This window comes from Protopterus annectens, chromosome 1.part0 (genome assembly GCF_019279795.1).
Source record: "Protopterus annectens isolate FY-2018-M chromosome 1.part0, PAN1.0, whole genome shotgun sequence".
Lineage (NCBI taxonomy): Eukaryota > Metazoa > Chordata > Ceratodontiformes > Protopteridae > Protopterus > Protopterus annectens.
The window spans coordinates 650,898,388-650,926,141 of NC_056725.1; the positions used below are offsets into that span (position 1 = coordinate 650,898,388).

The window sequence follows — 27,754 nt, forward strand, 5'->3', positions numbered from 1 at the left end:
GGCTTACTAGGAGCCAGAGGTAGGGAATCAAGAGCCATGCTTGACTCCGAAAACGCATCAACAATGTCTAATACAGAAGGTATTGCCAAAGGCCTATGCTGAGGAAGAAGGAAATCCCTAAGCCTCTTTTTTGATTCAGAGAAGTCCTGACTCTCCCAGTGAAAATGTTCCCTTAAAGTATGCAAAGTCTCTCCAAAAGAGTAATCCTCAGGAGGAGATGCAGATGGGATGGATTCCTCTGCATCAGAATCCTCATAGGTTGGAAGAGAAAAATTCCTGATCAGAAGAAATGGAAACCTGATCTGAAGATTCATAATCAGTGCCTTGCCTAGGCTTCTTAGCAAGGGGGGGGGGTTGGGAACCCCTGATCAAGGTAATTAAGTCCTCAGCCATTTTGATCATTTATTTTTTAGGCATAGGGGCCTGAGCATGTGGCTCATGAGTCAGTCTTTTAGACACAGATGTTTTTTACCTTGTTTTTGAGGCTGGCGTCAGTTTAATATAGAAATGTTGAGGCCCGAAAACACCCTCAGAAGCCGGTGCCTGCTCAGCAGCTCCAGACCCATCCAAGGGAGAGACATCCGCGGGTTCAATACTCTTGAGAATCTCACGGCATATCGGACCTCGAATTGGTCTCAGTAGAGGCCCGTGACTCAAAAGTAGCAGGGCTGCAAAAGCACCTCACAGAGTACCGGCGACTGGCTTAGGAGAAGCTTTGTCTGTTTTGGACCTCGTTGGTCTGTCTTTTTCTTTGTGTTTTTTTGTGAACTCCGGTAGTCTGATTGCTAACCAATGACATTTCAGGATAATTAAATCTTGATCCAAAATATTTAGAAGCAAAAATATACTGACGCTTAATAGTGCGTTGGTGAAATCTAGCACAAAACCGACAGCAAGGCACGTTATGATCTGGGCCTAGGCAAGGAATACAATACAAATGAAAATCCTTATGAGGTACTTGCTTCCCACAAGTAATGCAATTAACTTTTACTGACATCAGTAAGGAGCAAGAAAAAGTTTCCCCAGCGGGGTACTTCGCTTTAGTTTGAAGACTTCGGTTCTGAAACTCGAATGCGAAAATTTTAGGAGTCTGCCGACATGCACTTGCGAACTGCTTCTGCTTCGGGCACCGCGCGGCAAGAAAGACTGAATAAAATGGCGTCAGCTGCATGTTTTATACCCCTGACGACCTGACTTCAAGAAAGAGGAGACAGCAACCGACGCAGGCCCCAAGACTTTGTTATTCAGGCCGACTGAGGGCAACCTGCCAGCAGATTACCCAAATGTAATGACTGCAACAGTGAAACATGAAGTACGTACAGTTTTGTACCTACCATAAATGTAGATGTCCGAATAGGAATGCATCTGCAGTCCTTACAAATGGGTTGTCCTGTCGTCAGGCAGCCCTTCGGTCGGCCGGATTCCAAAGTCTGGGTCTGGCCTCGGCTGGTGTCGCACTTCACCCGACGTCATAGCTGCAGCTTTTCGGGTATAAAGGCATCAGCCGACGCCATTTTCCTCAGTGTTTCTTGCCCCAGATGCCAGTTGCCCTCTTGGATAGCTAAATTTTGGATAAATGCCAATGTTTCCAAATAGTAGAAGGCAAACACAAAAAATAAGCATGTATGTACATATATACAAACAAATACACCATAAGAGATCCCCCCCCAGCTAGCTATTAGATGGGCAAATACCCTAGGAATACCTCAGAGGGGAAAGGAGGGTGGGTAATCCTGACTGCAGATTCATTCCTATTCGGACATCTACATTTATGGTAGGTACAAAACTGTACTATGTCCTTCAAGGATGCATCTGCAGTCCTTACAAATGGGTAGAATACCATAGCCAAACTAGGGGAGGAGGAAGAAGAAATTATGGTGTAGTTAGGATCCCTTGCAAAACAGCAGTGGCAAACCCTGCTCGGGATCTGGAGTATAAAGGTAAGTTATAATGCTTGGCAAATGTATGCACGGAGGTACAAGTAGCAGCCTCTATAATGTCCTTGGTAGCCACTCCTCGTAAGAAAGCTGTGGTAGTGGCTGTAGCCCTTGTAGAATGAGGCCTGATGTTCTGTGGAGCTTGCTTTCCATGGTAGGAGTAACAAAATCTGATGCAATTCCCTATCCACTTGGAGATTGTCTGTTTTGAAATTGCTTTTCCTTCCCTTCCTGTTGCATATGCTACCAGAAGCTGGTCAGTTTTTCTATTGCCCTTGGTTCTGTCCAGGTAGTAGCGTAACTGTCTATGTACATCCAAAGTATGCAACAGTCTTTCCCCCCTGTTCTGTGGATTGGGGAAGAATGTAGGTAGGTGGATAGCCTGGTTTAAAGACACTCTGGATACCACCTTAGGCATTAATGTAGGATTTGTTCTCATGGACACTCTGTCTTGATGGAAGATCAGGAAGGGTTGTACTGCCATTAAAGCCTGTAGCTCAGAAACCCTTCTTGCTGAGGTAATTGCCAGCAGGAAAGCAGTCTTCCAGGATAGGTGTTGTAGTTCTGCTGTTGCTGCTGGTTCGAAAGGAGGAAGTGTCAATTTTTCTAGCACAAAGTTAAAGTCCCATGCTGGCAATGGTGGTTTCCTAGGAGGTTTTACATTTTTAGTTCCTCTCAGAAACTGCCTGAGTAGAGGATGCGAGAAGACAGGGGGATCGAAGCTGTATTCTGCAGAAATAGCTGATGCATGTATCTTGATGGAGGAATGGGACAGGCCTGTATGGAAGAGCTCTGCCAAGTACTCCAGGATGTTGGCTATGTTTACCTTTGACACATCTTTTCCCTTTTCAGTACTCCAAATGAGAAATCTTTTCCATTTTCCTGCATAATTCCTTCTTGTTGAAGGTCTGCGGGCCTCAAGGATAATGTCTTTAACCCTTTGGGATAAATTTGGGTTAGTTGCTCTTATGTAATGTTCCAGGCAGTCAGCTGCAGAGTTTTCAGGTTTGGATGCAGGGTGTTGTAGCCGTTCTGTGTTAACAGCAATGGGATCAGGGGTAGTGTCCACATTTGTCCCCGAGACATGCTCCTCAGTAATGGGTACCAATGTTGTCTTGGCCAGTCTGGAGCTATCAGAATGATCCTTGGACGTTCCTCTGATTTTCAATAGCACCTTGTGCATCAAAGGAAGAGGTGGGAATGCATATGCTGTCAGGCTTTTCCAACTGAAGGACAGAGAGTCCACCTTCCAAGCAAGTGGGTGGTACGTCCTTGTGCAGAATTTCTTGAGCTGGTGATTGAGTGGGGATGCAAATAAGTCTATTTGTGGCAGTCCCCATTTCCTTGTGATGGCCTTGAAGATGTCCGGGTGTAGCATCCATTCGTGAGCATCCGTGGTAGTTCTGCTTAATATGTCTGCTAGGATGTTTTCTTTTCCCGGTACAAAAATTGCTTGTAACTGAATGTTGTAGCTCAGAGCCATATTCCATAGGTCCAGTGCCATCCGGCATAGAGGGTATGAATGAGTGCCTCCCTGTTTGTTGATGTACCACATGACTGTGGTGTTGTCTGTCCTTATCATCAACTGCCCTTCTTGGAGGAATGGTCTGAAATTCTGGATTGCCAGTTTTACTGCCAGCATTTCCTTTAGATTTATGTGCAGGTGCAGCTGATCTTGAGTCCATAAGCCTTGTATGCACTTGTCCAGCATGTGGGCCCCCCAACCGAGGTCTGAGGCGTCCGTTGTGATGGTTTGGCTTGGTTGAATGCTGTAGAAGGGGCAAACCTGTGTTTGACTGACATGCCTGAGCCCACCATAGGAACTCTTGTTTCAGGCATGGGATTAGTGGTATTTTGGTTTCTAGGCTGTGCCTGTGTTGAGACCATAAATTCTTCAGGTACCACTGTAGCTTTCTCACATGCAGTCTGGCATGAGGGACCAGGATTATGCAGGATGCCATGAAGCCCAGGGCTTGCAGTACTTTTCTTGCTGTTAGTTGGTTCTGCTTTGTTAATGCCAAGAAGTAGAGAGGAAGTTGTTCTTGTTTTTCTGCAGTTAGGAATGCCATCTGTTTTGTTGTGTCCAATTCTGCACCTAAGAAGGTTATTCTTTGGGATGGTATCAGCCTTGACTTTTTTATATTGACTGTATATCCCAGGGCTTGCAGCAAGTAAATGACTCTTTGTAAGTCTTCTGTTAGCTTGTTTCTGTTGTCCGCTTGTATCAGGCAGTCGTCCAGGTATGGATAAATTTGGATTCCCTGAAGCCTGCAATGAGCGATTACTGATGCCAGGCATTTCGTGAACACCCTGGGCGCAGTAGATAAGCCAAAGGGCAATGCTGAGAATTGATAATGCTCTGACCCTGCAAGAAATCTGAGGTATCTTCTGCAATTTGGTCGTATGGGGACGTGCAGGTATGCCTCCTTGAGATCTAGAGTCACCAGCCAAGACTCCTTGCCCAGCATGGGAAGAAGCTGCTGTAGGGTCAGCATTTTGAATTTTGGAACAATGAGGAATGTTTAAAGCGGACAGGTCGAGAATAGGCCTCCAACTTTTCTCTTTTCTTGGTACCAGGAAGAGTCTGGAGTAAAATCCCTTTCCTTGTTCCATAGATGGTACCCTTTCCACAGCTCTCATTCTTGCTAATTGAGCTATTTGTTTTAGAGCTTCTGTCTTTTGATTTGGTGGTAGGTTTGGCATTCCTCTTTTTCCTGGTAAAGTATGGAAATGAAACCTGTAGCCTTGGTCTATAGTTTGCAAAATCCACTTGTCTCTTGTGATGCAGTGCCAGTTTTTTGAAAATAAGGCTAGCTTTCCGCCTAAGGGTGCTGCTATCTGTTCCCTGGTAGGCGGTGCCAGAGCCAAGTCACTGTGATTGTCCTGTTGCAGTGGTAGTAGTTGTGTCTGTGCCTCGCTGGTTGTTACCCTGCCACTGGCGTCCCCTGTAGGCACCACCTCTGGATTGATTTCTGACTCTTGAACGCCTATTCCTGCCTCTCTGTGCTTTAGAGGAGTCTGAAAAGGACCAATTTTTGGAAGGCCAGTTCCTGCTAAACCTTGGAGGCTGAACCTGTAAGAAATCTTTCACTGTTTGTACAGATTTTGCCTTCTCTTCCATTTTCTTCAGTACCTGCTGAGCAGGAGAACCAAATAAATTGACCTTATCCATAGGAGCATCTAATAGTTTTGCTTTAACATGATCCGGCAAGACCTGTTCTTTCAACCATGCATGCCTTCTGATAACTGTGCCAGTCATGGCTGATCTAAAGGAAGCCTCCAGTGCATCATAGCCGCATTTTAAAGAATGGTTACTAACCTGCTGAATGTTATGCACTATTTCTAGAACATATTTCGTATCTAAAGAGTCATCAGAGGACAGTTTCTTAGTTAACTGATCAAGCATAAACTCCTGGTATTGGATCATATGAAACTGACAGTTCAATGCCCTAGCTGACAGAGTAGCAGAGGTGTATACTTTTTTACCCCATCTCTCTAAGGACCTGGACTCCCTTTCAGAGGGGAGGGGATTTTTAACAGAGGTAGATGCTATTGCTTTAGGCCCCTGGGAGATAGTCTTGGGATCTGCAAAAGGAGCCTTGTATAAATGGTGATGTGTGTCCGGGACCCTGTAGAACCTATCGGGCTTAGCAGGGGCTGGAGGTAAAGTATCAGGAGCAGTACAAGCATCATTAAATGCATCATCTACAACAGAAAGAACTGGAGGTATAGCTAAAGGCCTATGTTGTGGTAAATGCAAAAAGGTCCTAAGCCTTTTCCTTGAGTCTGAGAAATCTTGTCCCTGCCATTGAAATTGCTCCCTCATGGCATGTAAGGTTTCCCCAAAGGAAAATTCCTCAGGTGGAGAGGCAGAAGGAATCGACTCCTCAGCATCAGAGTCTTCATAAGGAGAAAAAGGAGCCTCTGGATGGTCTGCATTGTCTGAATCATCAGAAGAATCATCCGAGGACACTGGCTCAGGGGGCTCTGCTCTAGGTCTTTTTTCTGGAGGTGGTTGAGAGGCCCTGTCTGGATGAGGTTGGGATCCCCTTATTAAAGAGATGAGATCCTCTGCCAGAGAAAGCATTTGGGAACTGGAGCTGGGCCTGAGAGAGGGGGGCTTAACAGGCACAGACTTAGAAGTTTTGGCTGCTTTAGCCCTGGCAAAGGCCTTTATGGACATGGCTGCAGGAGGCCTAGCAGCACCACGTGCAGGGGTTGAAACATCCAAGGGAATGGTGTCCGATAATTCCTGTGAAACCACAGCAGCAGGTTGGATTTCAGAGGCCAATTCTACCAGGTTAGAAGAGGCCTCGGTAGAAGGCATGGATTCGGCTGAAGTTAGAACCGCTTGCTCGGTTTCGGCCGAAACCGAGACACTTGCGGTTTGCTTAACCGCGGTTTCGGCCGAAACCGCAGACCGCGAGTGTCGGTCCTTTTCTTTGCGTTTCTTAGCAACTTGTGAAGTCGGAGGATCCGACGGCATAATGTACGCGAAATCAGAGCCGAAAAACTGTTCAGCAAACTCCGACCGACGTCTAAGCGTCCGTCGGTTGAAAGAAGCACAGGCTAAACAAGCTGCTACTTCGTGGTCTGGGCCTAAACAAGGTAAGCAGTAAGAGTGGAAATCTTTATGAGGTATTTGTTTCCCACAAGTTAAACAGTTATTCACTTTTTCTGACATCGGCTGAGGCAAGAAAGAGTCCCCAACGGGGTACTTAGCTTTTTAGATGTCTTCGAAGTAGTATTCGGTAGTAGTAATCTCTGGATCTGACCGACCGGCACTTGCGAACAGCTTCTGCTTCAGGCGCCACGCGGCAAGAAAGACTGAGGAAAATGGCGTCGGCTGATGCCTTTATACCCGAAAAGCTGCAGCTATGACGTCGGGTGAAGTGCGACACCAGCCGAGGCCAGACCCAGACTTTGGAATCCGGCTGACCGAAGGGCTGCCTGACGACAGGACAACCCATTTGTAAGGACTGCAGATGCATCCTTGAAGGACATCATCTTTAGAAGAAGAAGCTCGAAGCTAGAAGCACTAGCAGAAGTCAGGATCAGAGACAAGTGGCTTAGTAGCCACCAGTCAGATTAAATGACTGGGTGAAATGGAATCTTTACTGTTGAGCACTACTGGACATAACCATACAACGTTTTACAGCTGTAAGATAACACACATGAAAAAAAATATTCGTGCAGACAAACAAATTAAAACTAAATTCTAACAACTAAGTGCCTGCATTAATTAAATAAATGCTTAACAGAAACCATGTGATTACCAAGGCAATCACATTTCCTTATAATTACCTCTTCCACCAATTCCCCTTCCTTGGTCTACCAGCTGCAACAGCTTTGGGTTAATAGCTTGGTTAGCTTCCTGCAGTACTTTGACAAGCTCTCTGGCCTGCTTCAAATTTCCTGGTGTGAAAAACGTGTAGGCAGTACCCTTGTTAGTGGCACGTGCTGTTCGCCCAATCCGATGAACATAGTCTTCTGAGCAATTTGGATAGTCGTAGTTTATGACAAATTTAATGTCTTCCACATCTGCCCGTGATGATGTGATGTGGCAGAAAAGGCACGGACAGATGTACATGCCGCAACAAACAAAATGAATACAGTTAGCTAAGAATACTGCACACAACAAAAAACAAACAAAAAAAAAAACAGCTTATTCAAATTTTACCATGTTTTTAAGTGCCCCAAATAAAAATACTTAAATTTCCTATGCATTACAGATATTTGCAATTTTATCCATGTCAATTGACTACATGGTCCAATACTTGGTACAAGTAAAGGAAAAGTTAAAATTGTGACACTAAATACTACACCTGTAAGCTGCACTTCTAAAAGTGATTCATGGTAGAATATATACTGTCATCTCTCCTACTCAGAGGCCTACATAGTCACCCCAGCCATTGCACAACAGCTCCACCCTTTGATGAAAGACTGTGCACAGTGAAAGAGAAAAAATATATAAAAGCCTGGCTTGTATGAATGGGCTTTGTCAGTGCCCAGCAGATAACACTACTAGAACCAGTTACAGCTGAGTATCCTGTACATTGGATGAAACTGAATCTGTGCATCACGTTTCACACAACTAGGAGACAATAACTTCCCCTCCAAAAAAAAAAAAAACCCTACAGTAGAGAGTATAAAAACATCCTGACATGAATAGCACTGTGGCAGTAGAGAATTAAGATGTGCACATTAACAGCACCTTTGTCCTTCTTAATCTTTATCTTAAGCCTTATACAACAAAATCAAAAAAATACTTCCACTAGTAAGCAGCCTAAGTAAGACTACTGCAAGGCAGAGTATCTGCTTGGATAAAAAGCTGGAACAACTATGGCATGCTCCACAAGCAGGTGGTTTAAGTACAGTCAAACATAGTAAACCATTCAGCAGTTATCCATTTAACGTACCCATTACTATATACAAGTTATGCACCACACAAACAAATTAAAGTGCTTCCTGAACTTCAAGACAATGTGTGCAAAGTACGTATTGTAACAATAACTTCAAGGAAAGGTCTTCGATTTGGGTTTATTTACCTTCCAGCAACCAGCTCCCAAGCCAAGATTTCTTCCAAGTAGTTTGTCTTTTTCCTCCAAAGAACAAGGGCTACTCTGACATCCTGCTGGGATACTACTGAACAAAGTGGTGTGAGACAGTGTTACACATCCACTATGGTTCCTCATTTTCTGTTCTTCTTGCCTGCATTTCCTATGAGGAATGGAGGCTGTGGGAGACATTGCACTAAATCTATGCTATGTTCACAAACTCGCCAAACCATTAAACTTGCCTCTAAATTAAAAGGTTATAGATCATAAATCAATTGCTTAAAATATACAGAAAGCACAGCTGTGTAAAGACTCTCAAATATAGCAAAATCAGTGCAGGGGTATCATACATAAAAAGTGTGAGAACTACATCACAGACAGATACCAAGCCATCTGGTTTGACTTTTGGAACTTTCAAACCTCTAATGCACTGTGTCATCTTCTCTGCCCTGCAGAAATTGGCACAACATACAGTACAAGAAAGATGAAAATATCCTCAACTCACTTCTGGGTGAGGAAAATGGTTACTGAGGAGTACGCCTATTAAACCAACTGCAAGCTAAAAGCTTGCCCCCATCTAAAGGACAGAAACTGAAGCTGGGAAGGATACCCATACAGCAGGGCATGGCATTTTCAAAAAACGGAATGTCTGGAATCTTAAGAGAAATTAAGGGGCTGGAGGGAGGCAGTTTACACTGTAGCACTGAACTTACTGGTTACTATGACTGACAATGCAATTCTGTAAACTAAGAGCACTTCTGTAATATCTAGTAATCAGTAAAAGCATTTGCAAATATACTTTCCAGAAATGCAGTGGCCAAGTCTGCTCTGCTCCTGGAAAGCCTGTCCAGATTATAATGTTTACAAAAGGTTTGAGACATCAGTGCAGCCATCTCAAAAATCTTTCTGCTTAAACATAAATAAAGTAATATGAATTAACTTCTGTTCCTATTGAATGTATCTTATCTTAACTGACTTTTTCCTGATGGCCATAAAGGAAAACTTCAGCCAGTTACTGACTTCTTGGACACTGGTCTTCCTTGTTTACCCAGTATAAAAGAAACACACGACTTACTGGTCTAAGTTTTTAGCACTGTCTACATAAGCATCTCAGCTACCTGTTTACACCCAAGAAAATTCCTCTGCCAGGGGAAACAACTACTCTCATATTATTCCCTCTCCACAGACAGAAATGCTCAGGCACTAAATAAGGGAGATCAGGGATTCCATCACATGGATAACCTGATCTGAAGAAGTCACAGCAAGAAGCCAGTTTCCCCAGATGCGTAGAAAGTACAGTTTTGGAGATAACTTGCCATAACTGTAGAAGTTATGGAAGAACAATGCTGCAGAGTACTAACTCCTGGGACTTCCCATCATGCTGAAGCCCACAGCTGGCCAAAATACCAGAGCCTTTAACAATCCCAGGACTGGTGGATGTTCCTTGCTGTCAGAAGTCAGTACTATAAAGGATCACTTCTTTCTTGTCCAAGATACTGAAATTCTATTTTCCTGAGGTGGAGCATAACCTGCCCAAATGACCCTACTGATAGATGAAGGCCCTGTGTTGAAGGAGCAGACAAGTAAGGTGGAAAGGGATGGTAAACAGATACCCACCCTCAACTCTAGAGTAGATGAGAAGAGGGATAAGGGAGGAAGGGAAAGGGTAAAGCAACAATGAATGACTAACACACAATTATGGAAAATCAACACAACTGTACTATGTTCATCGTAGTCAACGTTGCAATATTAAGTCTTGCGAAGATTCCCAAAGCTTTCTTATTGGGGAAGTTGGACAGAGTTCTGAGACAAAGTACAGTTGTGCCCCACTTACCATAATTGTAATTTTTCAAGTAGATCAATGTTGCAGTACTGAATCTTGGGTCTCTCTGCCAAGCAGAAGCCCATGACCAGTTTGATTTTCAGACTCTCTATTATTCCAAGCTGATTAATGTCTGAAGACAGACATCTAGATGTAAAGGTGCAACACGGGCATTCATCAGCACCATCTTCAGGCCTTTCTGAGCAGTGAATGAGCAGTATGATGTCTGAGGACAGCATGACCTTCCCAGTTGTATGGATTTAAGAGGAGAAAAAACATAGGAGGCAGACGGGGGATGACAGATAAAACTATCTGCAGAAAAAAACTCCTCTACCCCGTGCACCCAGCAAGGAGGCGGCAAGCTGTTCAGCAGACAGAGGAGTTGGAGGGTGTGAGTATGTACCTACTCAAACATCTACAATTACAGTAAGTGGGGCACAACTGTACTACGTTCTTTGTAGTCAATGTTGTAGGACTAATTTTTTTGGGTCTCCCAAAACTAAAAGCAAGGTGGTGGGGTTGTCAAGTGAATCATCCCTTTTAGAAAAACTTTCATGTGGGACTGCGAGAAGATAGGTAAGGCACAGTGCAGGCAAGCTCACATGGCAGATGCATGTAACTTAATGCTGGAATAGGAAAGCCTCATCTAAAGAGGCCTGGCAGCTACTGCAAGACAGAGTTAATGTTTGCCTGAGAAGGGTTAGTGCTTTTGCTGCGACACTGTTTGGCTGGTCCACCTACCAAAGAATATTCTCCCTTCCTCCACAAGCTGGCAGATGCCCTATCTGATAAAACTAATTTTGGGTATTAAAGAGTTGGAGAGCATCACGACCCCAATACTTTTTTGCCCCCAAAAAGGAGGAACCCCTGTATGTCCTTGAGGTCAGGGGTCTGGAACCCTGGATTCCATGACACGAGTAAAGAAGGGGCCACCATGACTGGGCAGGTGAATGTCTTAGCCTATCCCATAAGCCAGAGAGTAAGGACAGCGAGAAAGAAGACTGCAACAGTGAATACACTTGAACATCTACATTTATGGTAAGTGTACATAACTGTATTATGTTCATGTTTCACTGTTGTAGTCCTGACTTGTGGAATGACTCCCAAAGCTGAAAAGAGTAGTAGATGGAAAGATTAAGGAAAGGCAAGAAAGCCCTGCAAAATGGCCATGGCAAATCCTGTTCTAGACTCGGAAAAGGTAGGATGATGGTAGTGTTTGATGAAGGTATGCACACAGGGCCAAACAGCAGCTTCCGAAGTGTCCTTAGTGGCCACCCCTTTAATAAAGGCAGTAGAGATGGCAGTAGCTCTAGTGGAATGTGTCCTCACAGCACCAGGAAGCTTCTTACCATGATGGCTATAGCAAGAGGAGACACAGTGGGAGATCCATTTAAAAAGTTTGTTTAGAAACTGGTCACCCCTCAGAGCTCAAAGTTTGCCTGATTTCCAGACATTTCTGGTTCTGTCCAAGTAGTAACACAGTTGCCTATGCACCTCAACAGGATGGAGGATCCTTTCTCCCTTGTTATGAGGATTAGGAAAAAAATGTATGCAAGTGTATGGTCTAGTTTAAAGAAGTCTGTCACCACCTTGGGCATAAAGGAAACGTCAGTCTTGAGAGGCACTCAGGTAAAAAATGATGAAAGGTTCCACACACAAGGACCTGAAGCTCTGACACCTTTCTGGCTGATGTAATGGCTAGCAGGAATACTGTCTTCCATGTTAGGAATTTTACATCAGCAGAAGACACTGGTTTGAAGTGTGAGATTCTCTAGAATGAAACTGAGGTCGCAAGAAGGAACAGGTGGTTTTCTAGGGGAACCTAATGTGGACAACTCCTCTCGGAAATGGTTTCATGAGAGGATGTGAAAAGTGAAAAGGCAAATGAGCGGAAATACCTGAAGCATGGATTTTTATACAGTACGTGAGACCATAATCAAAAAGGTTGGATAAGTATGACAGCATGAAAGGAATCTCAGCTCAACGACAGTTTTATCCCTTATGTCTGTACCAAAGAATTAATCTTTTCCATTTGGCAGAGTAACACTTCCTAGTGGTAGGTCACCTAGCCTCTTTTAGAATGCCCAAGACATGGTTGTCAAGAACAACCCCTTACATGAGATCAAGGTATCAGCCAAGCTGTCTGAGTTGTTTGTTTTTGAACCTAGAGTCCCATTTGCCTAGAGTCTGGCAAGCCTGGACTGAGGGAGCATGCTTGGTCCTACCATGCAAACTCTTTCCTTACTCTGAAGGCAAGAGATTGTGAATGTTGGCATCACAGCAGTTCTTTCATATGCAGTTTGGCCAAGGGGGTCATGAGACTCGCTCCCTGGATGTGCGGTATTTCCAGACCGAGAACTTTCTGAAGCACAAGGTTAGTAAGGTAACTTTGTCAGGAGGGAGGAAAGTCTTCTGAAGAGCAGAGTCAGGAAGGGACCCCAGAAACACAATCCTGTTTCTGGAGTTTTAGATTTTGTGTACTGATAGTGAAGTACAGAGATTAGTAAGTTTTGGGGGTAAAGCAGGTCTGTTTCAAGTTTTTCTAGGCTTGTTGCCTGAATAAGGCAATCATCTAGGGGTATTATCTGAATTCCCTTTGTCCAACAGAAGGCTAACACTGGGGCTAGGCATTATGGGAACACCATGGGTGCTGCAGACAAACCAAAGGGCACAGTAGTTGTGTACACTTACCATAAATGTAGATGTTTGAGTGTACTCACTGTTGCAGTCATCACATCTGGGTTATCCCTGCCAGGGTAGCCCTAGGCCGCCCCGAATACCAGAGACTTAGTATTTTTGCATTGGACTGAGCAAAGGGCATTGTGCGTAGCAGCTTAGCTTGAGAGTTTTTGGTGCACGCAAGCTTGGTATAAGGCCGACTCGGTTCCGAGCTGCTCAGTTACCTCAGATAGAGTTTGCATGCAACATATAGAGAAAGAAAAAGCCAGAGGCCATTCTCTGTGCAGAAACCCTAATACACCACGAAGACCCAGAAGATCCGCCATGAACCTTAGGAGGGGGTCGGTGGGAGGGTGTGATGACTGGAAGAAGATCAACAACTCAGATGGAACTCATGGTAAGACATAACTTCTTTATCTGAAGTTGTTAATCTTCCTATTCATCACTGATGGGACCGCGTCCCCAGCAATTTGGAGAACCTGGGTGGCCCTTATGGAAGAACATTCCTTAGAACCATTGAAACAAAGGCTGATCTTCCCCATGGAGATCAGATCCAATTTGTAATGTTTGATAAAAGTGTGGGGCTTAGCCCAAATGGCAGCTGCACAAATGTCATCCATGGAGGCCCTAGAATGGAAGGCAACAGATACTGCAATAGCTCTAGCTGAGTGAGCTTTGACTTGGTGCGGCTTAGATCCCTCCGTAAGTGAATATGTGAAGGCGATGCAATCCATGAGCCATTTAGGCAAAGTAACTTTTGATACTGCACCTCCCACTCTAGGACCTGCAAAGGAAATGAAAAGCTGGTCTGACTTGCAGAATGACTTAGTTCTGTCCAGATAAAAACGTAATTGTCTATGAATATCCAGGGAATGTAAGCAGTATTCTCCCTCCGAGACCACTTTGGGGAGGAAGGATGGGTTAGTTCGAAGTGATATTCTGTCTTTATGAAAGACCAGATAAAGGCTCTTGAAACATAATGCTTGTAATTCCGAAAATTTGTCTTGCTGAAGTTATAGCCACCAGGAATAAGGATTTCCAAGATAAGAATTTTAGATCACAGGTGGCAGCAGGCTCAAACGGGGGCAGCCAGAGAGCCTACAGAACCCAGGACAAATTCAGTGCCTCCACCGGCTGCCTGATGGGAAGCCTGCTGTGAAAAATACCCTTGAGGAAGGTCTTGCAAAGATGAGAGGAGATAAGTGGTACTCCTTCAGACCAGTTATGGTAGTTGGAAATAGCTGCTAGTTGGACTCGAATGGCAGAAAGCAGAGGCACCTTTGTTGAACAGCTCAGCCAAATAATGAAGAATAGTGGCTACGGGGGCTGAGAACGGGTATTGCTCCTGATTACGTGACCAAATAGAGAATCTCTTCCATTTATCCTTGTAAAGTTTACTGGTGGATGGTTTATGAGAAGCCAAATTAATATCCCGGACAGGTGAAGGAAGGGTTTCTTGCCTGGCAACTAACGAAGTGGAGAAACCAAGATGTCAGCTTGAGGGTGGACAGATTCGGAGGAGTCAGCCCTTGTGGGTGAGAAATTAGGTCCTGACGAGTGCCTAGGATCCCATCAGTGATGGGGGATGAAGAAGATTAACAACTTCAGATGATGGGTTAGTACGCAAGGGTACCCTGTTCTTATGAAAAATCATATAAGGGGGCTTTATTACAGACATCGCTTGAAGCTCCGAAATCCTCCTGGCAGAAAGAAAAGTCGTGTATAATCTTACCATGACCATAGATGTCCTCTTCCATGTTACAGTATTCCACATATGGGTTTACCCCTTCTTTTGCAGCCGTCCGGCCAGTATTGCAAAGTTTTTCATTCCCTCTTGGTGCATCGGACATCTGGCGTGGCTGACAGGAATGTGGGCCATAAGTGACATCTGCATGCACTAGCCCTCAGAACAGAAGCCCCAGCTGGAGCCAGTCCTAAAAGGGCATAGCTTGTCCAGTGCCACCCGGAGGAGCAAGTGCAACCTGACAGGAGGGGAAGGAGAGTGGGAATGAATACCGCAACATGGAAAAGAAGGATATCTATGGCTATGGTAAGATTTTACACCAATTTTTCTATGTCACTCTATTCCTATGTTGCAGTATTCCACTTATGGGTGAGTACCCACAGCTCACTAAGAATGGGGTGGTGGTCTGGAAGAGCTCTCCTGGAATCCATGGAGAACAGCCCTGGCAAATCCTGCTCTGCCCCTAGAGATTTGGTCCAGCTTGCAGCGTTTAGTGAAAGTCCGTACAGAAGACCAGGTAGCAACTTCAAGGATAATGTTAGTGTCTAGTCCCTTAAAAAAGGCCCCTGAAAAGGCCATAGCTCTTGTGGAGTGGGCTTTAGCAATGTTTTGCCATGGTACCGGTAGCAGAAAGTAATGGCCTTGGAGATCCAGGCTGAAATGGTCTGTTTGGCCACCACTTTCCCCAGAGCCCAGGGGTGGAAAGAAAAACAGTTGGCAAGGTTTCCCAATAGACTTGGTTTTATGGACGTATAATCTCAGCTCTCTGTGGCCATCTAGATTATGGAGAACACACTCATTATTCTCCAGAGTTAGGAAAGAAGGTCAGTAGGTGGATGGACTGGTTCAAGGATGTCGTTTCACCATCTTGGGCATGAAGGAGGGGTTATTCCTGAGAGAGACCCTGTCCAGATGGAAAATAAGGAATGGTGGGTCAGCCATCAGAGCTTGTAGCTCTGAGACCCTCCTGGCTGTTAAGAGCCACCAATAAGACAGTTTTCTAGGTGCAGAACTTTAAGGAGGCTTTAGCCGCTGGCTTGAAAGGAGCCAGGGTGAGCTTTTCCAGTACATAGTTGAGATCCCATGGAGGAGCGGTCGGTTTCTTGGGGGGGGGGGATCTCTGATCGAAATCTGCATGTTAAGGGTGGATCCAGGAGGAGACAGGTAGAGAGAGAGTGGACAGGTGTGCTTTTATAGAAGAGTAGGCCAGCCCTGTCTGCAGTAGTTCACACAGGTAAGACAGGATTAGAGGGATGTCACTTTCCAGTGGGTCCAGCTTTCTTTTTTGACACCAAAAGGAATTTTTTTTCCACTTGGATAGGTATGATTTTCTAGTACTGGGTTTCCTGGCCTCCTGCAGAAATTGAGCATGTCCTCGTACAGGTGTCTAAAAGGGATCAGAATCCTATCAACCACAGGGTGAGGTTCAGACTGCCACTGTGGATGCATCAGAGATTCCTTGTTCTGTGTGAGTAGGTCCATTGAGGGGGATAATTTGTGGTGATTGCCCTTGGACAGAAGTAGTAAGAGGGGGAACCAGTGCTGCCTTGGCCAATAGGGGGTCACCAACAAGATTTTTGGGCTGTCCTGCTGAATTTTCAGTAGCACTTTTTGAATCAATGGGAAGGGGGAATGCATACAGAAATTTCCCCTTCCATGAAATTAAGAAGGCATCTGTTTGCCAGTGCCTTGGGGTCTGGTGTCCAGGTGCAATACCCAGGGAAGTTGCCTGTTGATGGAGGAAGCGAAAAGGTCTATATGAGGTATACCCCACCGGTGGACCAGGTCCAGGAAGATGTCTCTGTGAAGCATCCATTCGTGGCCGTTTGTGATGGCCCTGCTGAGAGAGTCTGCCTGGACGTTGTGAAGGGAGGAAATGTAAAACTCCCTATAGGGTCATCCGCTGGGAAGCGGCTAGTTCCCATACTTGCAAGGACAGTCTGTAGAGTATGTAGGATCTGGTGCCACCCGTTTGTCAAGATATCTATGACAGTGGTGATGTCTGTGAAAACCTTGAGTGGGCCTTGGTGTAGGTAAGGCAAAAAGGCTTCCAGAGCAAGAAGGATCACCCTCCTATCCCTGACACTGATGTGCTCTACGGTTGTGTGGGTGTTGCCACAAACCCTGCACCTGTCTTGTGCCTAGAGTTGCTCCACAGTCCAGGTCTGATGCATCAGTACGCATGATCTGGGGGTTGGTGTGGGAGGTTGGAGAGGAAGGCCTAGGTTCAAGGTCAGTTGTGACAGCCATCAGCGAAGTTCTTGTTTCAGGCAGGGTAGAAGGTGGACCCCGAATTCCAGGGGATGGGAGTGCTGGGTCCAGACTGACCAAATATACCATTGTAGCTTTCGCATGTGTAGTCTTACCAAATGAAGCATGGGTATAGTGGCTGCCATGTAACGCAGGAGCCTCAGGTATTGTCTTGCAGTTAGTTCTGATACCCGAAGGATGTCGAGCAGGTGGTCTGTCAGGGATGCCACTTTTGTCTGCTGGCAGGAAGGCCTGCATGAGTTCTGTGCGAATCCTGCACCCTAGGAAAACAATGTCCTGTGTGGGCTCCAGGTGGGACTTCGGGAAGTTTATCTGAAACCCTAGAGACTGTAAAAGGGTTAGAAGAAACTGTGTGTGAAGGAGGGTCTTTGGATTATTCACTTGGATCAAAATATTGTCTAGGTAAGGGAATATTTGGATTCCCTTTGTTCTACAATAGGCAATGACTTGAGCCAGACATTTTGTGAATACCCTTGAAGCAGTGGAAAGCTCAAATGGCAAGGTAGAGAACTGAAAGTGGGAAGAGCCTGCCAAAAATCTCACACATTTCCTGAAGGTGGGCTTTATTGGGATGTGTAGGTAAGCATCCTTTATATCTAGGGTCACCATGAACCCGTGGGGCAGAAGCAGGGGGAAGAGGGAGCTTCCTGAAGGTAGGGACCTTGAGGAATGGGTTTAGCCATGAGAGGTCCAGGATGGGTCTCCATGGTCCCTCTTTTCTGGGTACCAGAAAAATCCTCGAGTAGAATCCTTTCCCTCATGCTTCCGAAGGCACTGGTTCTATGGTGCCTTGGGACAGTAACGTTTGTAGTACAGGACTTAGGAGATGGAGCTGATTGCTGGGAGGTTGAAGGGTACCCTTTCTTCCCGATGCGAGATCCAGGACATGAAATAGATATTCTGGATGATGGATAGAACACATCTGTCCGTGGTAATGTGGGACCAGGCAAGGAGACAGTGAGAGTCGGACAGACAGGGGCAGGGGGGTGGAGAGAGGGTTTCAGGAAGGTAGGCAAGTAGTCAGACACTGCCTGCCTTATCCTGAAAGGGGGATGGCTGGTTAGGGGCTGGGGAAACTGTAGCCAAGGGAGTTTGCTTTCTAGGTCTGGAGGGAGGCATCAGCCGTGCATGTTTTCGGACAAACTGAGTCTTGGCCATGTAGTTCCTATGGAACTTGGGTATGGGAGAAACTAGCAGGTGTTTAAGGCCCTGCATTTCTTTCCCTTTTTGCTGTAAAGATGTAGATCTGCCACCTTGGAACCGAATTACACAGAGGGATATAGGGAGGGGGCATCAATGAGTTTTGCCCTGAAGTCATCAGGCAAAGGGTGAAAACGAAGCCAGGCATACCTTCTAAGTTGATGCAGCCAACCTAGCGGAAGCCTCTGCTGCATCATAGCTACACCTAATGGAATGTCTGTTCATCTGGGAGGTGAGCACCAGAAGAGAAGCAAGAGAGGCTTTGGCTGGACAGTCTGGGATGACAGCCAAATCTTTAGTGGCTTTCTCTAGCAGGGCTAGAGAGTATTTGGCCATATGGATCTGGTAGTTAGTGGCCTTGAAGAACAGAGTGGCAGACGTGTAAATTTTCTTGACTAGGCATTCCACAGTCTTACTATCCTTGTCAGCAGGGAGTAAGGTAGTGGTAGGGAGAAGTTTAGTAGCTCTGTCAGTAGCAATGGAAATAGTGACTGGGTCAGCAGGGGGGCACTTCAGGAATTTTCCAGTTTTAGGTAGTTTGTACAGCCTTGTCTGGTCTGCAAGGAGCAGAGGGCTGTGAGAGTCAGGATTGAAGGATGCAGATGAGAAGGCCTCCAAGAAGGTCGGCAGAATGGGTGGAACTGCAGAGAGACTGAGGGAGTCCATCTGTATGAGGTCATAAAACCTCTTTTGTACTTCGGTCATGACAGAGAAGTCCCACTGAAGTAGTCTCTCATTTTACCAGTGGTTTCTGTAAAGGTTAGGTCTTCCACTGGTGAATCAGGGTCCATGGACTCTTCCTCTGAGGAACCATACCTCAGGGGAGAGGAAATTTGGGTGGTGTAAGACAGGGAAGTCCTCTGAAGAGTCAGAGAATTCCTCGTCTTCTTTCCTGGCAGAAGTCTGAGGCCTAGGGCTGAGGAGTGGAGGGGCTGTAGCAGGGCTCCCAAAAGTGTTAAATAAGAAACAAATAAACTCACTGAAAACAAAAACGGAACACCACTGCAGCCAGAACGATGTAAAAGAAAAGAAACGCAATTTATTTCAAGACCAAAACAGCGTTTTCGCTTCCAGAAAGCCAGAAGCTTCATCAGCAGTTGAAAGGATTAAAACCAAATGCATTTAAAACACAGTAACTGGCGCTTGTTGACGACATCACCACAAGCGCCACAATGTTGCTTAAAGGGGCAACGATGAAACTTAAAAGGGCAACAATAACAAGGAGAGCGGGTGAAAACAAATACATAGTATGCCCTGTAAAACTTATATAAAAGAATAAAAACATTCTGAATGAAATGTGAAGCTAAAAAGTTGTATATAGTAAATCTCTCATTGTTGAGACTCGTGAGCTCGAATGGCAACTCCAACTGGACGCCTTTTCATTTCCTGGGCTAAACGAAAACTGTAATATTGCTGCTATTCTTAAATATAAGAGCTACCTTAGATAATACTTTTTTACTCTTAGTGGCGTACCAACCTATCCCATTGGTCAACTCCAAGGACAGTGAATAATGTTGCATATATTGCTTTGCTAGGGTTAAGCCCATTGAATGTTCTATTCCATCTATAGTTTAAAGTAATAGCAACCTTAACATATTGATTTCCTATGATATGTAGCTTTTTTCATATTGCTTGCTCCTGTTAGGTGACCCGAGGCAGTAGTACATTTAGTTGCTCTTGTTTATTGATATTGACTATATACAACTTTTTAGCTTCACATTTCATTCAGAATGTTTTTATTCTTTTATACAAGTTTTACAGGGCATACTATGTATTTGTTTTCACCCGCTCTCCTTGTTATTGTTGCCCTTTTAAGTTTCATCGTTGCCCCTTTAAGCAACATTGTGGCGCTTGTGGTGATGTCATCAACAAGCGCCAGTTACTTTGTTTTAAATGCATTTGGTTTTAATCCTTTCAACTGCTGATGAAGCTTCTGGCTTTCTGGAAGCGAAAACGCTGTTTTGGTCTTGAAATAAATTGCGTTTCTTTTCTTTTACATCGTTCTGGCTGCAGTGGTGTTCCGTTTTTGGGCTCCCAAAAGTGGCAGGGCGTAAGGCCATGAAAGCACTTTCTTGGCTGAAAACTTGCTAGTCTGGGGTGCTTTCAAGTGGTGAAAAAAGGTGCTTTGTTTTCGCTTTTTCTTTAAAGGCCTCGCAGATGTCCAGCCTAGAGAGGACCTTGGGTCTGAGGCAGGAATAGGGTCGGCATGTTCCGATGAACCCGCAGAAAAGGTAGGTTCCCCCTCGACGTCTAAAGCAGGCATCAGTAAAGCCTTTAAGAACGTGCTGTCCGCTCAGGATTGTGCAGCCTCCTCATGGGTACCCAAGCTTTATCCTGGCTGGCGGAATCAGATTCCTCTACCAGGCAGATGTCGGCCAGAGGCAGAGGTATGGGAGATAGAGGTGCAGCCAAAGGAGAAGGCTGCATGGTTTTGGGCCTTTTCTTAGGTGGTTCTGTCTAGGTATTGGAAGCTCCTTCCATCCTTAGCGCGAGTTGCTTAAGACGCTGGTTCTCGAGGTAAAGGTTAAGGGCTTGTAAGCGCGACATAGGGTTTTGGGGACGAACATCTTACAGATACAAACACAGCTTTTGTGGTCATGCTCCCTTCCCTAAGCAAAAAAGGCACTGATCGTGTGTGTGTCTGTGGGGAATCTGCCGGCCACACTTACACCTGCCCCTTCCGGATGACATGAACAATCTTTAAAGTAAGGAGGACTGAAAGGTTCCCCAATGGGGGTACTTATCCAAATTATTTTCTCCAATGTCAGCGGAAAGCAGGAACACCTCACGTATGACTGGTGGCTGAAGAGTTCTGAGGGCTGGTGCATGCAGACGTCACTTTTATGGCCCACGTTCCTGTCAGCCACGTCAGATGTCTGACAGACCAGGAGGGACCGAAAAACTTTGGAATACTGGCCAGACACATGCGAAAGAAGGGTAAATCCATATGTAGAATACTGCAACACAGGAATAGGAGGACATATAATAGCTACCAAGAAGACAGACTTCCAGGACAGAAACAGCAAATCTACCTAGGCTGCAGGCTCAAAAGAGGATGAAACTAAAGCTTGCAAAACTAACGCAAGATCCCATGGTGGCGTTGGGTTCTTCACCAGGGGCCGAAAGAGAATGGTGCCTTTTAAGAAAGCTTTGCAAAGTTTAGAAGATGCTAAGGAAGCCATATTATCACCTACATGAAAATTAGAAATCTCTGCAAGTTGGACCTTAACTGTAGAACTGGCACCTTGCTGAAAAAATCCCTGCCAAAAATTCTAAAACTGCCGAGACGGGGGCAGTGAAGGGATCTAGGGCATGTTGTGAAGCCAAGATCGAAAAACTTTTCCATTTGCTGGAGTACACCTTTCTGGTGGAAGACTTATGAGCCGCCAGCAGAATCTTTTTTGACAGGTGAAGATAAGCCAGGAGCCCCGACTATCAGGGGAACTGGAGCAGCCAAGCAACAAGCTTCAGATTGCCCAGGTCTGGATGGGGAACTCCTGATGGATGAGAAATAAGATCCAGAACTGGATCGAACATTCACGGTTGAGCCACCAAATGAGAGCACAGAGAGGAGAACCAGACTTGATCAGGCCAGAATGGGGCAATGAGAATAACTACGCTCCCCAGCCTGCAAGCTTTCTGAAGGAATTTTGGAATCAAGGGAAGTGGAGGATAAGCATACAGAAGTATGAATCAGAGCACCTCTGGGGACTTCCCCTTGTGGAGGGTTCAGAGCCAAGAACTCGCTGCATTTTGCACTGGAAGGAGAGGTGGAGAGATCGCAGCAAGGCTGACCCTTATTTGAGAAAAAAAGAAGTTATGTACTCACCATAACGTTCCATCTGAGTTAGTTGTACTTCATTTGTCTTCAACCTGTGGGATACGGATCCGTATCGGATCCGAGCTGGCAAAGATTACTAGAATCAGCTCTGAACTCCAGACTCCTCCCCTTACCCATAATACACCTCCACTGCCTAACATCCCCAGATGGGATTTGCAGAACTTATACTTAGAACCCGACCTGATAACATACTTGTGTCCCATACTACAGCCCGTAGGCTGAACATGCGCCAAGGCCCGGGGGAAGGAGGGATGGCTGAAGACAAATGAAGTACAACTACTCAGATGGAACGTTATGGTGAGTACATAACTTCTTTAACTGAAGTAGTTTACTTCATTTGGTCTTCAACCTATGGGACACAGTTCCCAGCTACTAAACTCTTGGGAGGCCCTCATAGAAGGATATTCCAGAGCACCACGGAGCCAAAGGATGCTCTCCTTCTAGATGTCAAATCCAATTTGTAATGGGAAATAAACGTATGAGATGAGGACCAAGTAGCTGCAGAGCAAGTGTCATCCAAAGACACCCTAGACCAGAAAGCTGCAGATGTAGCCATGGACCTAATGGAATGAGCTTTAACCTGACCTGGAGGAGATGTGCCTTTGTCCTTCTAGACCTGCAGGATGCATGAAGAAATCCATCTAGCTATATTGACCTTGGAAACAGGTTTGACAATTGATCAGACTTACGAAAATCTGCTGCACTTTGCACTGGAAGGAGATGCGAAGAGATTGCAGCAAGGCTGACCCCACTCGCTGAAGATCTGTTCCACTACTCATAGATTCAGAGACCACTCATAAGGCACCAGAATGGTCCAACAGCCTGTCCGCTAGAATGTTTGACTGTCCTGGAATGTGCATTGCGATGAGAATGCGACGGGTGGAGATCACCCATTCCCACACTCTCATGGCGTTGTGACAAAGGAGATAAGATCTGTCCCCCCCCCCCCCCGTTTGTTGATATACCAGACTACTGCCATGTTGTCTGATTGAATGGCAAGCGTCCCCAGAGGAAGAAAGGCATGAAGGGCCTGCAACGCTAGAAGGACCGCCCTCATCTCTAGGGCATTGACTTGCAAGCTGGTCTCTATGGGGGATCAGAGACCTTAGACTGTCCTGCCCGAAAATGCTCTCCCACCCGAGTTGGGAGGCATCCGTAGTCGCTGTGGTTTGGGCCTGGGTTGGAACAAAGGATCATCCCTCCAAAATGTCCGGAGAGCTCAGACACCATATGATGGACGACCGATACACTTATCTCAGGTGGATAGGATAGGTTAGTGTTAAATCCAACAGTGACCACCGAACCGCTAGAGTCCACTGAAGAATCTGCATGTGTAGTCAAGCACATGGAAGAGGTATGGTCGACCCCATCGAGCCTAAGGCCCTCAACACTGATTCCACTACTAGGATGCGAGAACGGTAAATTAGGTAGACGTGCATCCTGAGGTTTTGAACTCTCTCCAAAGACAGGAACACTTTGCACTGTAGTGTCTCTATCCGGGCACCAATGTAATCTATCACCTGCACAGGCTCTAATAGAAACTTGGCTGTGTTGATTGTGATACCCAAACTCAGGGCAAGTTTCAGAAAGTAATCCCTGGTGTGGGAAAGTAGACGCCTGGTGGGAGCAGTGAGGAGCCAATTATCCAGGTACGGATAGACCTGAATCCCCTGAAGCCTCAGGTGAGCCGCTACAACCACCATCACTTTGGTAAATACCCTGGGGGCTTTGGAGAGACCAAAGGGTAGGGCTCGAAATTGCTAATGATTGGCCCCTAGCCGGAAGCGGAGGAAAGTACAGTTGTGTACATTTACCATAAATGTAGATGGAGTGTATTTACTGTTGCAGTCATTACATTTGGGTAATCTGCTGGCAGGTTGCCCTCAGTCGGCCTGATTAACAAAGTCTTGGGTCCTGCGTCGGTTGCTGTCCCTTCTTCCATGACTTCAGGGGGTATAAAAACATGTACCCAATGCCATTATATCAATCAGTTTTTCTTGCTCCAGATGTCAGGTGCCCCTCAAATGGGGAGCAAAATATATATCTATATAAATTAAAACACAAAAATATACCTCCAAACAAAAGCAAATACACCAAAAAGGCTTTTAAGCACAGAAAAAGAAAGGAGAGGTATAGTAAGAGGAAAAACAGGGGGCTGGAGGGTGGGTAACCAGGACTGCAACAGTGAATACACTCGAACATCTACATTTATGGTAAGTGTACCCAACTGTACTACGTTCTTAGTGTTTCACTGTTGCAGCCATTACATTTGGGTAGATTCCCAAAGCTATGGTTGGGAGGATGGACTTATACAGCATTAGGAGCAGCTATAAGGCCCTGCAGGTCAGCAGTGGCAAAGCCAGCACTGGATTTAGAGAAGAGAGGTAAATGGTAATGTTTGGTGAACATATGAACTGAGCTCCAGGTAGCAGCTTCTAGAATGTGTCTGGTAGGAAAACCCCTCTGAGAAAGGCTGCAGAAGTAGATGCAGCCCTGGTGGAATGAGATCTGATCCCCTTGGGGATAGGGTTTACCATGGTGCATATAGCAGAAACTAATACAATGGCTTATCCATTTGGAAAAAGTCTGCTTTGAAATGGCCTTTCCCTCTGCCCCTGCAGCAAATGCCACCAATAGTTGTTCAGATTTTCTTAGAGATTTTGTCCTGTTTAAATAAAATCTAAGTTGTCTGTGTACATCCAATGAATGCAGAATCCGCTCACCCTTGTTCTGTGGATTGGGAAAGAAAGTTGGCAGATGAATTGTCTGATTAAGTCACACTGGATACACAAACTTAGGCATGAAAGATGGACTGGTCCTGAGAGAGACCCTGAACACATGAAAAATAATGAAAGGTTCCACTGCCATAAGAGCCTGTAATTCAGAAATCCTTCTAGCTGACGTGACTGCTAAAAGGAAAGCTGTTTTCCAGGAGATAAATTTTAGGTCTGCAGTAGCAGCTGGCTCAAAAGGAGGGAGAGAGTTTTTCCAAAACAAAATTGAAGTCCCATGCAGGGGTTGCGCTCTCCTGGGAGGTCTTAAGTTTTTGGCCCCTCCGAGATACTGCTTTAGTAGAGGATGAGAGAAGAGGGGAGGTTCTGTGTTGTAATGAGCTGAAATGGCAGAGGCATGGATTTTTATGGAAGAAAAAGATAGGCCCTTGTGAAGCATCTCAGTGAAGTATTGCAGAATCTGAGGAATACTGGGCATTGCTGTGCTTATTCCTTGTGATTGGTTCCAGGCACAGAATCTTTTCCATTTGTCGGCATAAGATTTTCTAGTACTATGCCTTCTAGCCTCCAAAATGACATCCATCACAGGTTTGCTAAGGGATGCCAAGGGTGAAATTAGAGGATTAGCCACGCTGCTAGATTCAAAGTTTGGAGCAGATTGTGCAGACTTTTGTAGTTCTGCTGAGATGGTAGGTAAGGTGTCTGAGGCAGGTGCCATGGTGGAAGGTGTGACAAATTGCGCAGGAGTGGGTACCAGTGTTGGCAAGGCCAGTCGAGAGCAATCAGAATCATTTTTGGTTTGTCCTATCTGACTTTTAGTAGAACTTTGGAGAGCAGAGGCAGAGGGGGAAAAGCAAAGACCGATAGAGCATCCACTTTCCAAGCTTTTTTGTGATGAATTCTTGTGCAGAATTTGTCCAACTGATAATTCTGGGGTAAGGCAAAAAGATCTATGTCTGGACTCCCCTATCTGCGTGTTATGTTGAAAATTTGTGGTTCGTTTCTATTCGTGTGGGTCCATAAGATTTCTGCTTAGTCTGCCAGAGTATTTAGCTTTCCTGGCAGGAATTGAGCTTGTAGTTGTATTTGGTAGATCAAGGCCGTGTTCCACAATGCCATGGCTAGTCTGCAAAGGAGGTAGGAATGTGTACCCCCCTGCTTGTTTATGTACCAGATAACTGTGGTGTTGTCTGTCTTTACCATTAATTGTCCTGGATGAAGGTTGTCCTTGAAAGCAGTCCGTGCATTCTCTACAGCTAGCATCTCTTTCTGACTGATATGAAGGTGCATTTGATTTGGGCTCCATTTGCCCTGAATGCATTTTCCTGCCAGATGAGCCTCCCAAGCATAGTCTGATGCATTTGTAGTCAGGGTTTGGGCGGCAGGGGGTGGAGTGAATGGCAGTCCCTTGTTTTGGTGGCAGGCCTCTGCCCACCTTTAGGAACTCTAGTTGCAGACAAGGTATGATAGGAATCATTGTTTCCAGGGTGTGACAATGTTGACTCCATAAACTTTTTAAGTACCACTGAAGTTTTCTCATATGCAGTCTTGCTTATGGAATTAGAAGAATGCAGGAGGCCATGAACCCCAAGGCTTGCAGAATTTGTCTTGCAGATAGCATGGTTTTTGTGGCCACCTGTTTGAAGTAAGTCACCAATTGAATTTGATTTGCTTTTCTGGCGTAAGGTAAGTCATCTGGACAGTTGTATTCAAGCTTGCACCCAGGAATGTAATTTTTTGAGAGGGTACCAGTTGTGATTTCTTTTCGTTTATGGTGTACCCTAGACAGGTCAGAACCCTTTTTACAAACGCCAGATGCTTTAGAAGAATGTCCTCGTTTTCTGCCTGAATTAGACAATCGTCCAGGTATGGATATATTTGAATATTTCTTTGCCTGAAAAATGCAATTACTGGAGCCAGGCACTTTGTGAAGACCCTGGGCGCAGTAGATAAGCCAAAGGGCAGTGCAGAGACCTGGTAATGCAAGTAGCCTGCTTTGAAGCGGAGGCATCCTCTGCAAGATTCCCTGATTGGGATATGCAGATAAGCCTCTTAGGTCTAGAGTTACCAACCAGGCATTTTTGCCTAGCATAGGTAGAAACTGTTGAAGAGTCAGCATCTTGAATTTTGGAACGTCCAGAAATGTGTTTAGAGTGGATAAGTCCAGAATTATACGCCATGATTTGTTTTTTCTGGGTACCAGGAAAAGTCTTGAATAGAAACCTTGTCCCTTTTCCTCTTCTGGTACTGGTTGAATCCCCATGCTCATGAGGGACAGAACTTGTTTCTGGGCCTCTGCCCACTGATTTGGGGGCAGGTCTGGCCATTCTTTTGGGATTGGCAACGTGTGAAAATGAAATCTGTACCCCAGGGATACTATATTTAAAACCCATGGGTAAGAAGTTGCCAGTTTTGTGAATGAAGTGCCAGTTTCCCCCCCAAAGGGGTGGCTAAAAGGTAAGTGCTTCATGACTATAGAGGGAAGTCATTGAGACTGTTTACCATAGGAGGTGCCTTGTTGTTTCCAGATTTGGAGGTGGAGGCACCCCATTGTTTTGTTCTAAAAGTTCCTTGTGACTGAAACCTGGAGCCTTTGGAATGTCTGGATTTGACTTGAGCGGCTCTCGAAGGGACTGGAAAGGACCAGTTTCTTAGTAGGCCAGTGCCTACTAAATCTTGGAGGTTGCACTTGTAAGAAATCTTTTACAGTTTGCATAGATTCAGCTTTATCTTCCATCTTTTTTAACAGTTCTTCAGCCTTATTACCAAAGAGATGGTCCTGTTGTAAAGGAGCATCCAACAATTTTGTTTTAACATAAGGCAGAGTTTGCTCTTTGAGACAAGCATGCCTTCTTAGCACAGATCCAGTTACAGCAGCCCTGCAAGAGGCTTCCAAGGAATCAAAACACACATTGCAAAGTATGTTTTCCAACTTGTTCAGTTGAATGTAATAACTCTTGCAATTCTTTAT

General features: G+C 45.3%; 1 protein-coding gene across 1 annotated transcript in view; it reads right to left on the reverse strand.

Annotated features, from left to right (window-relative positions):
• LOC122793771 (probable ATP-dependent RNA helicase DDX17) overlaps nucleotides 1–27,754 on the reverse strand; it is a 1,394,853-nt gene that overhangs the window by 71,132 nt on the left and 1,295,967 nt on the right. Inside the window, exon 12 of the mRNA XM_044061964.1 lies at nucleotides 7,242–7,478. Coding sequence (XP_043917899.1) covers nucleotides 7,242–7,478 — 237 coding nt within the window. The remainder of the gene's footprint in view (nucleotides 1–7,241; nucleotides 7,479–27,754) is intronic.